At 47.2% G+C, this 16619-nt stretch overlaps 1 protein-coding gene across 2 annotated transcripts; it reads right to left on the bottom strand.

Moving 5' to 3' along the window:
- Positions 1 to 8744: 8744 nt before the first annotated feature.
- Positions 8745 to 11948, bottom strand: LOC123428135 (4-hydroxy-tetrahydrodipicolinate synthase 1, chloroplastic). 2 transcript variants are annotated; one of them, XM_045112300.1, is made up of 3 exons: positions 11740 to 11948; positions 10746 to 10826; positions 8745 to 9901 (listed from the first exon to the last, which is right to left on the bottom strand). In XM_045112300.1, the coding sequence occupies exons 1-3, from the start codon at positions 11895 to 11897 to the stop codon at positions 8974 to 8976; spliced, it is 1167 nt and encodes a 388-aa protein (XP_044968235.1). In that variant the 5' UTR covers positions 11898 to 11948; the 3' UTR covers positions 8745 to 8973. The 2 variants fall into 2 exon arrangements, with proteins under 2 accessions (XP_044968235.1, XP_044968236.1); XM_045112301.1 differs by lacking the exon at positions 10746 to 10826 and having other exon boundaries at positions 11740 to 11912.
- Positions 11949 to 16619: the final 4671 nt, after the last annotated feature.

Raw genomic sequence — 16619 nt, 5'->3', positions numbered from 1 at the left:
CTGCACGCCGACGGGAAGAAGACCTTGCAGGCAGGCCGACGAGGCCTCCGCGGCGGTGGGGAAGGAGAGGCTCGCGCTCCGGCGACCGGCGGGACTCCCGCGGCGGCCAGCTGCGGTGGGAGACGGGCGGGACGGATCCCGTCGGCGGAGGCTTGTGCGGCGGCGGCGACCTGGCGCGGCGGCGCGCGGTCTGCAGTGGCTCTGGCGGCGGGGCAGTTGCGGCTGCGGCACGGGTCCGAGGGCGACGGGGCTCCGGCCGGTGGCTGCTGGCGCGAGCGCGGGGGAGCTCGGGGCAGGAGGGGCGCACGAGCACGGGCACAGGAGGCGTTGCCATGGACGGGAGGATCTGCGGGCATGGGAAATCCCCTGTGGTCGCCCGGACATTGTCCACTTGGGTGGACATTGTCCGGTAGGTGAGATTTTGGGCAAATCTGAGCCATTAGATGTGAATCCAATGGCCAGATTTGTTCAGAGGGTTTGGGCTGCGGGATTTAGAAGGGTGAGGGCTAGCAAGTGGAGTTTTCTAGGGGGGTGGCTGCAAAAATGGCTAGGGGAAACCCTAGTGCAGTGAGAGGGGTCTCTCTAGGGGGGTGTTACTTATATAGGGTTGGTCTCTGGTGGGGTGGACCTCGTCCGTCCGATCGCGATCCGATGACCACGAACGGAGGAAGTGGCTAGGTGGAACTAGTGGGCTGTGTGGAGCGGTTATCCGGAGACGAGAGGGGAAACGGGCAGCGCGGCAACGAATTTTTAAACACCGACAGATGTCCGACGGTAGACCGAATACGGTGCCGCTACGGTCGACCGTTCGGGTACCAGACGGACCCCGATCGCGACGAAATTCGACAGGCGGTCTGGCTATAACTAATCACGACCGCGTGCCAAGTTTCACCTCGATCAGAGAAAGTTTTACGCACACTTTTAAAACAGGGTTTCACGATGCCGCGGGCGCGTGCGAGTGCGGTCGGACTCGGAACGACCAACGGCGATAACCGGCAACTAACAACGGATGGAACTTTTGAAAACTGGCGGCAACGAAGATGCCAATGCAATGCAGATGATGCGCATGATGCGATGATGATGCGACAAAAGAATATAGACACACGACGAAAACGGAAAGAAAAGGGGAATCTTTTGGAACATCGGCATCAGGCTGTCACAATCACTTACTCTGTTAAGGCGACAGTTCCTCTTGGGAGTAATGGGTGTGTACGACGGACCACGTGGAATCCATGGATCCCTCCAAACACGGATATTTGCACCATTGCCAACACGCCATAACACGCCTTTCTTCACTAGTTCCAGGCCATACTCAATTCCTTTCCACACTGCCAAAGAGTTCCCTGAAAATACTGTATCAACCAAGCTGCCGTTAGGGAAATATTTAGCTCGGAATAGTCTAGCACATAGAGAATCCGGTGTTGTCAAGAGGCGTCAAGCTTGCTTAGCTAGCAACGCCTGGTTATAATCCCTCATATCCCGGAATCCGAGACCTCCTTTAGACTTGGGTAGGATTAGCTTGACCCATGCAGTCCATGCCATTTTCCGTCTGCCATTCTCTACCCCCCCCACCAATATTGTCTCATCATTTTTGTTAGATCATCACACACGGAGAAAGGGAGTTTAAATATACTCATGACATAAACTGGAATGGCTTGTGCATTAATAGACTTGATTAACACTTCTTTGCTCGCTTGTGAGGAACACCTTTCGCTCCAGTCAATTAACCTCTTACTCAGTCTAGATTGTAATGACTTAAACCGGCCCCTATGGATACGGCCTTCCGGTACAGGGAGGCCTAGGTACTTGGGCTCGAACTCTTGCTGAGTGACTTGCTGCAGAATACCTTTCACTTCTTCAACTACCAGAGAAGGGCAGCTGTCAGCAAACAAGATGGAACACTTTGATGGATTGATAAGTTGACCCGTAGCTGAAGCATAAGTGTTCAAAATATCCCTGACAATCACCACTTCATCCGAGGAAGCCCGAAAAAAGATAAGGGAGTCATCCGCAAACAATAAGTATGAAATAGCCGGAGCGCCCCTATAGATTTGTATAGCCTCGAGACCTCTTTCTTGTACAACATCATGTAGAAGAGCGGATAATGCATCAGCGACAAAAAGAAACGGGAAGGGTGATAATGGGTCACCTTGACGCAGACCGTGAGACGGTGAAAAACTGTTCCAGAGATTTTCCATTAAACTTCACTGCAAACTTTACCGAGCGCACAGACTCCATGACCTGGGCGACCCACTCTCTCGCGAATCCCCACTTCAACAGCGCACGCTCCAAGAAAGCCCAATCAACATGATCATAGGCTTTGGATAGATCCAACTTGTAAGCACAAAAATTATTGCCTCCAGCGCTGGTTTGTATAAGGTGTATACACTCAAAGGCAATGCTGGAATTATCTGAGATAAGTCTACCCCGTATGAACGCACTTTGGTTTTCAGTTATGAGTTCAGTTAGGAGTGGTCGAAGATGATTTACCATGCACTTTGAAACTATCTTGTAGATCACATTACATAATGAAATAGGGCGGAAATCCTTTAGGGAGGAGGGATGCTGAACCTTGGGCATTAACACAATAGTAGTGTCATTTACACCCTCAGGCATCAACCCTGTCACAGAAAACTGTTGCATCGCCTTCACAATTTCACGTTTCAACACTCCCCAGTTCCTTTGATAGAACCTTGCAGGAAACCCGTCAGACCCGGGTGCCTTCAACGTGCCAATTTGAAAGAGCGCATCCGAAATCTCTTTCTCTGAAAAGGGTGCCAGCAAACTTTCATTCATTGCAGCTGCAACCTTGGGTGTGATCATATCTAACAATACATCCGGAACTAAGGTGGGGTCCTTAGTATACACCTCCTGGAAATAAGAAGCCGCCATGCGTTCCATCTCTGTTGGTACCGAGCACCATGATCCATCTGTTGGAAATATGCCCTAGAGGCAATAATAAAATGGTTATTATCATATTTCCTTGTTCATGATAATCGTCTATTGTTCATGCTATAATTGTATTAACAGGAAACAGTAATACATGTGTGAATAAATAGATCACAATGTGTCCCTAGCAAGCCTCTAGTTGGCTAGCTCGTTAGTCAATAGATGATCATGGTTTCCTGATCATGGACATTAGATGTCATTGATAACGGGATCACATCATTGGGAGAATGATGTGATGGACAAGACCCAATCCTAAGCATAGCACTAGATCTTATTGTTCGTATGCTAAAGCTTTTCTAATGTCAAGTGTCTTTTCCTTCGACCGTGAGATTGTGCAACTCCCGGATACCGTAGGAGTGCTTTGGGTGTATCAAATGTCACAACGTAACTGGGTGACTATAAAGGTGCACTACGGGTATCTCTGAAAGTGTCTGTTGGGTTGGTACGAATCGAGATTGGGATTTGTCACTCCGTGTGACAGAGAGGTATCTCTGGGCCCACTCGGTAGAACATCATCATGAGCTCAATGTGACTAAGGAGTTAGTCACACGATGACGTGCTACGGAACGAGTAAAGAGACTTACCGGTAACGAGATTGAACAAGGTATAGGTATACCGACGATCGAATCTCGGGCAAGTTCTATACCGACAGACAAAGGGAATCGTATACGGGATTGATTGAATCCTTGACATCGTGGTTCATCCGATGAGATCATCGTGGAGCAAGTGGGAGCCACCATGGGTATCCAACACCGCCGATGGTTATTGGCCGGAGAGGTGTCTCGGTCATGTCTGCCTGTCTCCCGAACCCGTAGGGTCTACACACTTAAGGTTCGATGATGCTAGGGTTATAGGGAATTGTTATACGAGGTTACCGAAAGTTGTTCGAAGTCCCAGATGAGATCCCGGACGCCACGAGGAGCTCCGGAATGGTCCGGAGGTAAAGATTGATATATAGGACAGATGGTTTCGGACACCGGAAGTGTTTCGGGCGTCACCGGTAACGTACCGGGACCACCAGAGGTGGCCCCGGGGGTCCATCGAAGGGGGTCAACGACCCCAAGAGGCTAGATGGGCCAAGTGCGGGAGGGCACCAGCCCCTAGGTGGGCTGGTGCGCCTCCCACACCTAGCCCAATGCGCAAGTGGTGGGGAGAGGGGGCAACCCTAGGCGCAGGTGGCCCTTAGGCCCACCAGGTGGTGCGCCACCCCCTCCCACCCTAGCCCCCCCCCCCCTCTCCCATCTGGTGGCCGCCGGCCCCTAGGGAGGGAACCCTAGGGGTGGCGCAGCCCTCCCCCCTCCTCCTATAAGTATAGAGGGGTTTTGGCCATTGGGAGACACGGTTTTCTCTCTCTCTCGGCGTAGCCGTGCCCTTCTTCTTCCTCCTCTCTGCCGGTGCTTGGCGAAGCCCTGCCGGGAGACCTCGTCTCTCCATCGACACTACGTCGTTGTGCTGCTGAAATTCTTCCCCAACCTCTCCCTCCTCCTTGCTGGATCAAGGTGCGGGAGACGTCACCGGGCTGCACGTGTGTTGAACGCGGAGGTGCCGTAGTTCGGCACTAGATCGGAATCACACCGCGATCTGAATCGCTGCGAGTACGACTCCATCAACCGCGTTATAGTAACGCTTCCGCTTAGCGATCTTCAAAGGTATGGAGATGCTCTTACCCCTCTCTCGTTGCTGGTCTCTCCATAGGAAGATCTGAATATGCGTAGGAAAATTTTGAATTTATGCTACGTTACCCAACACCATCCACTTTATGAAGCCTTCTTATATTGTTCCTCCTCGCACGCCACACAACCTGACGATGAAAGTATTGGGTATTACGGTCACCTTCCTTCAGCCAGGCGATGCGGCTGCGTTGGAGCAACATCATTTCCTCCCGGTATAATAATTCGTCCAAACACTGCATTTTTTGTTTCATTTGCAACCGGTCGGCATTGAGTTAAGCGTTTCTAGTTATTGGCATTATATAATCCAAACTTGTAGTGACATAGTGTTCTGGTAGTTTTGCTTGGTCATATATAAACCAAACTTGTGGTGAAGTATCCCCCCTCCTTTTGTTACTTCTCAAAGTAGTGAAATGCGCGGAGCATATCCCCTCCTTTTCAGTACGGCAATCTCTACTTGCTAGCTGCTTATGCTTGTTGGAGGTGGTGCACCTCTTTTATGATCTTTCTAGTTTATTCTACTATGGAATGTGAGCTATGCAAGTGATAGGCCAAGTGATTTGCCCGTGAATAACAGGATAGTATGATACTCCCTTCATCCCAAAATAAACGTATCAACTTTAAGATTTTAGGACGGAGGGAGTAATAATTTATAATTATGAGTTATTTAGTAATAAGAGTGCTAGTTCAACTTTTTATTAATGGTTGTCTCTTTTCTTTCTTTCTTTCTATTTTAATCTTGCTTATTGGCAGTGGCGGCGCCGGCAACGCCCCCAGCCGCCCAGGCATCCTTCGATAATGTACAAATGGAAACATCCTGACGCCCCAGGCAGCCGTCCTGTCTCCGCTGCTGCTTATTGGCAAATGAGAAAAATAAGCATGGTTGATTAGAAAAAGAAGATCAGTTGTATTGCAGATGAAGATTGATGGAAAATCTGCTTTGCAAGGGACTGAATTGGCCTTTCCATTTATGTTATAAAAATATTTTTAGGGACTAAACTAAAACCAAGACAATTATTATGTATTGGAGGGTAGTAGTTTATTTCGAAGTTCCGTTGAATTCCAACTTTGTATGTGTGGCTCAATATACATTTTAAAATGTAAAAGGCCTTTAAAGTGGCTTCAAATTCTGGTTAAATGGTGTCTTTGCATTGGATGCATGCAAAAACATTTTTAATTATGTGCTTGTTTGATGAATTTGAAGTTGTGCTGGTGAAGCACAAATTGTGTGTCAAAACCCTCGGCTGCGTTCTGTATGTGTAATGCTCCAGCGCGCATGTGCACATGATGTATTCAGATTATTGTGCCAAACCAACCACTATTAGGGCATGTACAATGAAGGCAGCTGTATGGTGATGCTCCATGCTCCACCTAGGTAAAATTGTATGAAGCAGTTACTTGGAGACCACTAGCTTCCACCGCAGGCATCATCTTATTTGGACCGACCACTTCAGCTTTTTCACACCTGACGCGCTCTCTCATGACTCGTTGTCCCATCAGGGCATGACCAATGGGCCACGCTGGACAGGTGCCCCAGGCCACCACGTTGGCTTGAACAATCCAGCTCATATCAACCTGCTCTCCTCGCTGACAAAAACAATGTAAAGAAGAAAAAGCAAGGGAACGGACCGCCGGTTGCTTTGCTCATCCTCTCCTTGTTCAGAAAAAGACGAGCACTCATTCTCCTTTGCATACGTCATTGGGTTCCATAGATGGTGGCTCCCGTTGAGTGGCTAGAGTCAGGGACGGTAGTCTCGTTTTCCTTTGCTGTCGTGGATGTACTGGGGCAGCACCAAGTACTGCCCTCAATGAGGGCATTTCCCTCATGTTTTTACCTCGAAAGTTGGCTTTTGCAAGTGAGTAAGCTGGTTTCTCTGCACGATCCCGTTTCACTCTGCAAGCAGTAGGTTGGGATGAGGTGGAGCGTTTGAGTTGACGTGGTGTGCTGGGGCATTGGTCCAACCTGGAGCGTTGTACATGCTCTTAAGGCATCTATTTCCTTTACATGCCCGAACCAAACAAAATCGGATCTGTCCACTCCAAAGCTATTACACTCTATAATCTCATTCCTTTTACATTTACCTTACCACTCCTCAAAACAAACACCTCCACAGTATTAATTACTCCCTCCGTCAAATTATAGGACAATGGGAATGAGATGGAGGGGGTAAGTTTTAATACTAAAAATGGATGTCGCTCCATCACTGATTAAGTGTACAACGAGAGTGGATCAACCGTGCAAAGGATCCTCCATCACATTACAGGATGGCAGGAATATGGGACGGACGGGGTGAGTTTTAACACTCGAAATGGATGTTGCTCCATCACTAATTAAGTGTACAACAAGAGTGGATTAATCCTTCAAAAGGATCCTCCATCACATTATGGGACTGAGGGGGTAAGTTTTAACACTGGAAATGGATTACGCTCCATCACTGATTAAGTGTACAACGAGAATGAATTAATCGTGTAAAAGGAACTTCCGTCACATTATGAGACAGAGGGAATGGGACTGAGGGGTAAGTTTTAACACGGAAAATGGATGTCGCTACATCACTGATTAAGTGTACAACAAGAGTGGATTAATCGTGCAAAAGGATCCTCCGTCACATTATGGGGCAGTGGGGTAAGTTTTAACACTGAAAATGGATGTCCCATGATGTGACGGAGGATCCTTTTGCGGAGGGGGTAATTTTTAACATTAGAAAACGATGTCGCTCCATCACTGATTAAGTGTACACCGAGAATGGATTAATCGTACAAAAGGATCCTCCATCACATTATGGAACAGAGGGAATGGGACAAAGGGGGTAAGTTTTAACACTGGAATTGGATGACGCTCCATCACTGATTAAGTGTACAACGAGAGTGGATTAATCGTGCAAAAGGATCCTCCGTCACATTATGGGACAGAGGAAATGGGAGGGGGTAAGTTTTAACACTGAAAATGGATGTCGCTCCATCACTGATTAAATGTATAATGAAAGTGGATTAATCGTGCAAAAGGATCCTCCGTCACATTATGGGACGAAGTGTGTAAGTTTTAACACTCGAAATGGATGTCACTCCATGACTGATTAAGTGCACAACGAGAGTGGATTAATCATGCAAAAGATCCTCCTTCACATTATGGAACAGAGGGAATGGGACGGTAGGAGTAAGTTTTAACACTGGAAATGGATGACGCTCCATCACTGATTAAGTGTGCAACAACTGTGGATCAATCGTGCAAAAGGATCCTCCGTCACATTATGGGACGGAGAGGGTTCGCTCCATCACTTATTAAGTGTACAACAAGAGTGGATTAATCCTTCAAAAGGATCCTCCGTCACATTATGGGACAGAGGGGGTAAGTTTTAACACTGGAAATGGATTACGCTCCATCACTGATTAAGCGTACAATGAGAATGGATTAATCGTGTAAAAGGATCTTCCGTCACATTATGAGATGGAGGGAATGGGACGGAGGGGTAAGTTTTAACACTGAAAATGGATGTCACTCCATCACTGATTAAATGTACAACGAGAGTGGATTAGTCATGCAAAAGGATCCTCCGTCACATTAGGGGACGCTGGGGTAAGTTTTAACACTGAAAATGGATGTCGCTCCATCACTGATTAAGTCTGATTAAGTGTACAATGAGAGTGGATTAATCGTGCAAAAGGATCGGCACCAATGGAGCGACACATTGCTGAAACGTGAAGAGTGGTGAGTGGTGACATAATACTCCTGTTCCTACAGCTTTGATGCAGAGCAAGTGCAGCTTTGACATATATTCTGGAAATCTCGTAGCTGAACATCTATACTGGACAGATGAACATAGCCTGTATCCTTTTGTTTTGCTTTAGCTGCTCTAGGGTGGAAGACTGACGTCTCAGCGGCAGCTGCCCCCATCGACAGCAGCAGAGGGAGAGACTACACTTGTTCCTTCGTTCCAACCTGTAAGCTAGCCATTTGAGATGATAATTCCATCCAAGCCTAGCTCAACTGTAACCAAAATCCAGCGCAGTTTCGCTGTCGATACGAGCAATGCCATGTGGATGTAATGTGCACACCAATGCAAGAGACAATGGAGAGTGGATTGACTGACTCAAAGGAAACGGTTGAATCTGGTGCAAACCATGAAAATGTAACAGCCCGACTGTACATGTCTCAGGCTATTCTCATTTCTTACTGGAACAGGCATCACAAGGTGCGAAGAAACCAAACAGGTTCAAAATTAACATGCAGTCAGAGAAAAGATCGACAAATGACTGGTGAACGAATGAAGCATCTAAAGCGATCCACAAATGACACTGCGACTCCACCGCTGTTCATCAGCATAAACTGGGCACAAAGAACTCACACACTTATTCAATACCTGCTGATCAACACGAAATCATCATCATCCAGAACCTGGGCCTCCTTCTGTCCCACAAAATTCTCCCGTCCAATGGCTTCAACAATCCGGACAAATTCCACCCTCTTTTCAAGAGGAAGGGGGGTGTATGGCAACCTGAAAACAGGCCTCACCACGCCAAGCTGGGCCAGGGCAGTGTTGAGACCTATCGGGTTAGGCTCGCAGAACAGCCATTTCATCAGAGGCAGCAGCTTCTCATTTAGTGTCGCGTTGTCCCCTTCAAACATGAGGCTGTGCATGAGACCAGGGACAAGGTTGCTAGCTACAGAAATGACTCCAGTGGCGCCGTATTTCCACCTTGAGTCGTGGCATTCGTCATCGTTGCCGCTCCATATTGTTATGCCTTTGTCGGTGTAGCACTTAACCCGCTCATGTCCGACACATTCTTTCACCCCTGCCATGTTTGAGTAGCATGAAAGCGCCTCAATGACTGGAGGAGGTATGTCTTGACTGGTCCTGGATGGCACATTGTAAATGATTGTTGGGCCCATCGGGAGGACTTCCTTGAAATGAGAGATCAAGCCTTCGGTTGAGGTCTTCCCGTAGTATGGATTAACATGGAGAGCTGCATGCATGCCAACAGCAAATCCCTGCTCTGTCGCATGAACAGCTTCTCTTGTTGAGTTACTTCCCGTGTTGCCTATCACTTTAATGTTGGCTCCAAAGCAGTTAACAGTATGCCCGATGAGCATGATGTGTTCATCCCAGCTCATTAGGTGACCTTCTCCTGTTGTTCCTCCAACTATTACACCTTCAGCACCGCCATTTATTTGCGTGTTTATCAGAGAATCGTATGCTTCAAGATCAAATCTTCCATCTGGCAAATACGGGGTTTTGACCGCTGTGATAAGTCTGAGGCTTTTGATTCCATCTGTTGATGTCCTGCAGATCAGACAGAGAAAGATCAGACATGAGCAGCACACACGTATCAAAGCCATAAAATACTTGTGTGCAAACAGAGTGGTCCATGTTAGTCATGTGACTACTAAGAAACAGAATTGCTCGGTTACTCATTCACCAGGATTGTCCCAGTAGCAGAACGAACCAAGTATACGACAGATTATACATTTTTTCCAGCCCAGAGTCTTTAGTTTAAAATTCTCCCAAGTAACAATTGATTACCTTTACGAGACAAGGGGTAATTCACAAAAACTAGGTTTGTTTTACAGAATAGACTTGCTGAAGGAAAATAGTAAGAACATTCTACATTTCTCTATTAGCTAAACAGTTGTTCCAGTTCAAGACCTGGACTTGTTCTCATTCACTAGAGTGGTACATTATGGAAAATGGGAACTATACAAATGGGCCCTGGTGTTAAAACTACACAATACGTTGTCATATTTTACCCCTATCCTTCCCTCCCTTGTCTCTGATAAAACAAAATTTATTTCATTTTTCTCCATCAGTCTAAGTAGGAATACCTTTTTATTTTGACCTAACTCGATGAACAACAATAGTGAAAGCTAAAGACAGTTACCGTTAAAAGCAGAAGTTCCAAACACATCCTAAATTTTAAAATGAGGCAGCAGGGAAACAGAGGTGTGAAATACCAAATTAACTGAGTCATACAATCCCAGGTACAAAACAGAGTTCATTGTTGTTAGCTTACAGTATACAACAAAATTAACAGCTTGTTCAATGTCATCAACCTAAAAGTACTAGCAAATCTATGATAAAATGAATAGAACAAGAAACTAATGCTTTCATATTTTAGAAAACAAGTCACCGATTTTTCACTTCAGTACTTCGCATCGGAAGATAATCATCTAGAGTGACGGCTGCAACTGCAAACTTTCCTTTACTAACCCTGTACAAGCACTTTTTGGTATTAGTGTGTTGCTTTCGGAAGTAAAGCAGAATATAGGCAAGATAAATGAGCTAAAACCAGTGAGCGAAAAAGAGAGCTAAAACCCATGCCTAGTCCTGATGACTGAAGGAAAATTACGCATACCAAAACGATCACAATCCTGAATAATCAAGACGGGAAGCTGTGCATATTTTAGCATGTAAACATACTGTAAATACAACCTCTTGCCTTCTCAAGATAATACAGCCTCTACAATAAAACAAGTGCAGACTGCCAAGACTAATGGAACCTTCTTGAGTTTACCTACCAAGATGCATGTGGCCCCAGGAAACAAGTTGGCATTGGGTACTGCTACTTGTTTCTTGTTTCAAGCAAGAGGCTTCAAAACTTCCATTAACAGAAATCAGGACTCACAAAGTCTTACTAATGACAGCTCAAATATAAACTGAACTAACCACCACAGCATTGCCTAGTCGTACTACTTGCTAATTTTGCTTGTCTTATATTCTTATCAAATATGCTTCCATCTTCACACTGAAATAGTTTTACAGCCAAACAGCCATCCACAAAGTATGCTGTCAACTAAAGTAAGAGCAAACAAGTCGCGATTATCCTGAATTCAACACTCACAATTAAATACAGTAACTACTCCGAGGTCCAAGTCTAGAACTAATCCAGCTGTCGTCCATCTTTAATTCTCTATTTCACCCAATCCCAATGACTAGCATCAAGTGACCCAACAAATCCTGCAACTCTGAACCGAAATTCGCATAGAAATTCTCTGAAGCTGTTCCATTTTAGTAGCCCACAGCACAGGGGCGGGTCTAGATGGCATGCCCATGTGCACTGGCACACCAGAAACGGTGAAGGTAAGAGGGATTTAACTAATCGCCGGAAGGAAACAACCTCGTACCTCGAAACCGAGTGGCCGGAGACTGCGACGGGGTGGAGACAGCAGGAGCGCGATGTCCCGACGGGGAAGAACGGGAACGGAGATGGCGGCGACGCGGGCGAGAGGCGGGAGGTGGGGTGGGGGTGGGGGTGGGGGCGCGGGGGCTGGAGGTACGGCATGGCGGCCGGGGGCTGGAGTACGGCGATGGCGGCGACGACGAAAGGGGGCGGCTCCTATCTTCCGAAAGAGAGATTTAGGGCTTTGGTTTGGTGGGAATGGGATACCTCGGCAAAATTTGTGCCTGGAGCGGAGCCTGGACTTTGGGCATGTTTGACTGGTGCCCAAACGTGGCCCGCCAAAATTTGGCCGCCTAAAAGCTCTGCTTAAAATGAAGTTTGATATGCCGACATGCGATAGTTTCTTTTCGCAATAATGCTAAACATATAAAAAACTACACACAATTACATTTTTTTTTTGCGGAAGTCATAGGTTTTTATTCCATAATGACAAAATTACAATCCTTAGCAACAAGATCACTTGCAAAAGGGGGAGGGTGACCCAGCCAACATGCTATACTATCCCCCCAACGAGCATAGTTTGTTAGGCAATCTGCAACTCTATTATGCTCACGAGAAACTTTAACAGGAATAAAAACCCTATCACTTAGTAGCACCTTAATTTCTCTAATCATAAGACCGTAAGCTGAAAAATCTAACGATACGCCAGTAATGGCATTGATGGCCGTGACACAATCCGATTGGAGCATGATTGTGGCCTCCGAACGCTCGGCCGCCAGCTTCACTCCTTCATGAATAGCTTGTAATTCCGCCTCCAGAGCATCATTGCAGTGAAATAGCTTACGATAGGCAGCAAAAATTACATCGCCCGATGGCTTCCTCAAGATCATCCCCGTACCAGCTGAACCATCAGATGTTGCATATGAACCGTCCACCGACAGCGCTACCATGCCTTCTGGCGGGCGTGGCCACGGTAAGCTTGGAGCCGCTTTGCATGGGGGGCTAGATTGATTAGGAACCACAGGAGATTTCCCTTTAATAATGTCTTCCACGCTGCTTGATATCTGGGAGAAGGTATTATGGTAACTCTGCAAAAACGCCGAAGATACATCTTGTGGTGGAGGTGTCTTCCCGTGCACAATCTCGTTACGAACATACCAGGAACGCCATAGGACCATGATAATTCTGCTGCGCACCGATACCTGAGCTTCGTCGAGGAGATTAAAGAGGCTTTCCTTGCCTGTGTAGTTGATGTGCAATCTGTCGGGTAATGGCCAATAGAGGCGCATTGTGTCCCATAGGTTAGCTGCTTGCGGACAAGCAAGGAGAGCATGAAATGACGATTCCTGCTCCCGATCGCAGACCTGGCAAAAGCCATTCAGGTCAAAATGCCGTCTCTTCTTCTCAGCCTCAGTAGGGAGGGAGCCCGAAGCAACTTGCCAGGCAAAATTCTTGAGCTTTGGAGGGACCTTTGTATCCCATATTAGCTTCCAAAGTGGTCTGTCACCAGAAGGGTCTGCACTAGCTGAGCCTGGATTGAACTGATCATAGTGAATTGCCATTGCCACATGATAAGCGCTTTTAACAGTCAAAACCCCTGACTTCTCCCATGGTCAAGAGATAAAATCGTCCCACCTTGCTGATGTTCTTATCTTTAGGATGGCCTCCACATCTGGTTGCGAGAAGTACTGACGAAGCAGATCAACCCTCCATCCTCCCTGCTCATTCAGGAATTCGTGCATTCTTTTCAGCCTGCAATTCCGCCTAGGTGTGATGGGTATAAACGGCATCCCCCTCGGTATCCAAGGGTCATGCCAAACCTTGATGTTCATACCATTGCCCACCCTCCATAACATACCTTTCTTCACGAGTTGCAGCCCATGTTCAAGGCCACGCCATACAGCCGATGCATTCCCAGTGAAGACCGTGTAGACCAAGTTCCCATTAGGAAACTATTTAGCACGAAGGAGAGATGCACACAGCGAGTTCGGTGACATGAGTAAGCGCCACACCTGCTTGGCTAACAGCGCTTGATTGTATGCCCTCATGTCACGGAATCCAAGGCCCCCTTGAGATTTTGGTAGGAGTAGCTTGTTCCAAGACATCCATGCCATTTTCCTCTTCCCCTTGTCCACTCCCCACCAATATTGCCGAATCAGTTTGGTAAGCTCATCACACACCAAAAAGGGGAGTTTGAAGATGCTCATGACATACACCGGGATAGCTTGTGCTACAGCCTTAATCAGAACTTCCTTGCTTGCTTGTGACGCATACTTTTCGGTCCACTCAACTAGCCGCTTGCTCAGTGTCGCCTGTAAGGATTCAAACCTACCCTTATGCATCCGTCCATCTGGAACCGGGAGACCCAGGTATTTAGCTTCGAACTCCTGTTGTGTTACTTGCAGAATACCCTTAATCTCATCAATCACCAATGGATCACAACTATCTTTAAACAGGATCGAGCACTTTGAGGGATTGATCAGTTGGCCCGTCGCAAGTGCATAAGTATGTAACACCTCCTTAATGATCTCAGCTTGGTCTGCAGAAGCCCAGAAGAATAAGAGAGAGTCGTCCGCAAATAAGAGGTGTGATATAGCAGGCGCCCCTCGGCATATTTCCAGCGGAACCAGGCCACGCTCCTGAACCGCCTCATGCAGTAGAGCAGATAGAGCATCAGCAACAAATAGGAACAAAAAGGGGGATAGTGGATCACCTTGTCTAAGGCCCCTTGAGGGTGTAAATTGATGTAGAGACTTCCCATTAAGCTTGACCGCAAACTTTACCGAGCACACCGATGCCATGATCCTGGTGACCCAGGCATTTGCAAAACCCCACTTCAATAGGGCTCGTTCCAAGAAGTCCCAATCGACACGATTGTAAGCTTTTGATAGATCCAGCTTGTAAGCGCAGTAATCATTCCTTGTGGATCCTGTTTGGAGGTGGTGCAAACATTCGAAGGCAATGATGGAATTATCCGATATCAACCTGTCAAGGATGAAGGCGCTCTGATTTACTGAGATGAGATCAGCTAAGAAAGGCCGGAGCCTATTCACCATACACTTGGATACCACCTTGTAAATAACATTACACAACGAGATAGGACGGAACTCCTTCAGGGAGGAAGGGTGCTGGACCTTGGGTATAAGAACAATGAGCGTGTCATTTACACCCTCCGGCATTACCCCCGACGAAAAGAAATCACGAACTGCCTTCACAACATCCTCTTTCAACACCCCCCAGTTCCGCTGATAAAATCTTGCGGGGAATCCATCCGGCCCTAGGGCTTTCAGTGGTCCAATCTGGAACAACGCGTATGATATCTCTTTCTCTGAGTAAGGTGCAAGTAGTTCCTCGTTCATGACATCTGTAACTTTAGGCACTATCTTGTTTTACTTTCGAATGTTTGCACATGACATCTGTAACCGCGGGTGTTCCTCGTTCCCATATAATTTCATACTTGGGATTCCCCGTACGCCGTACGTCAACCACCTCTTCTAGGTGCAAGAACAGGGGGTAGTGATCCGATCTAGGAGAAGTCAAGTGTTGTACTTTTGCATAGGGAAACATATCCCGCCAATCGTCGGAGGCGCATACCCTATCCAGGCGGACTCGTGTGTTACTAATCCCTAGTCGCCCATTATCGTATGTGTAAGGCACACCCGAGAACCCTAGATCAATCAACTCACAAAGTTCTAGAGTATCCCGGAAGGCTTCCATCTGAATTTCACGTCGGGCCGTCCTGGAGAAGTCCTCGTGCTGCCACAGGGCTTCGTTAAAGTCGCCCCCACCATCCATGGCAACGTGGACAAGCCCCTAAGTCTGAGCAGATGATTCCACATGCATTGCCGATTCTCAACTCGCGGTTCCCCGTAAACAAAAGTTGATCTCCACTACTTCCCTGACCCTGGATCAGAGATAAGAACATCAATGTAACGCTGGCAGGAATCTAACACCGTGACATGATAGGATTCCTCCCAGAACAGAGCCAGACCACCACTATGACCGATGCAGTCAACACCACTAAAACCCTTTAAGCCTAACCTCCATTTAAGACTCTCAATCTTTGCACAGGTTTGTCTTGTTTCCGCAAGAAAGACAAAGCTTGGGGAATGGGCTTTTACAAGAGCCCCAACTTCACGAACTGTCCGACGGTTCCCCGCCCCCCGGCAGTTCCAATATAAGTGACTCATTAGGCCTGGTGGCGCTCCACCTGGGAGCCCGCCGAAAGGTTGTCCGAGTCTGATTGAGCATTATCCTTCTTAGCACGTTTACTGTCTGAACTGGTAGATGGGGATTCTAAATTTGCAGCGTCCTTCCCATCTGTTATCAACATCATTTTCCCATCCTGAGCATGTACCCCCACTTCATCCTGTTCCACAAGTAGACGCTTGCGACCAGATTTATCGACCTCCATGGCCAGCGAGGTGTCCTTCTTAACAGGGCTAGATGCAGTGTCTTTCAACTCCCTGTCAATGGCCTCCACCCCTTTGTCCGTTGACACTTTGTCCGTAGGGGGATCAGGAGCAGTTTTGTCAGAACGGCTCGGCTCCCAATCACTCTTGAACTTCCTCGGGGGATCGGCATACAGGTAGTCGCCGAATTTGAGATCTCTTTCCTCATACACGCCATTACCACACTCCTTATGATCATGACCAATGATACCACAGGCTTTGCAAAACCTTGCTAGCTTCTCATACCTGACGGCATATACTGATCTCACTTTACCTTTGACAATACTCACGAATTTCGTAAGGGGTTTCCTAACATCATGTTTAACCCTAACCCAGATATAATCTCCCCTGGAGTTTCCTGCAATCCTTGTTTCCAGTATCTCCCCTGATGATCGAAGCAACTTCTCTACCACATTCACTCTACAATATCCAT

This window comes from Hordeum vulgare, chromosome 2H, assembly GCF_904849725.1.
Source record: "Hordeum vulgare subsp. vulgare chromosome 2H, MorexV3_pseudomolecules_assembly, whole genome shotgun sequence".
Classification (NCBI taxonomy): Eukaryota; Viridiplantae; Streptophyta; class Magnoliopsida; order Poales; family Poaceae; genus Hordeum; species Hordeum vulgare.
Note: the sequence above shows the minus strand (reverse complement) of the source record. Positions and strands in the feature narration are given on the sequence as shown.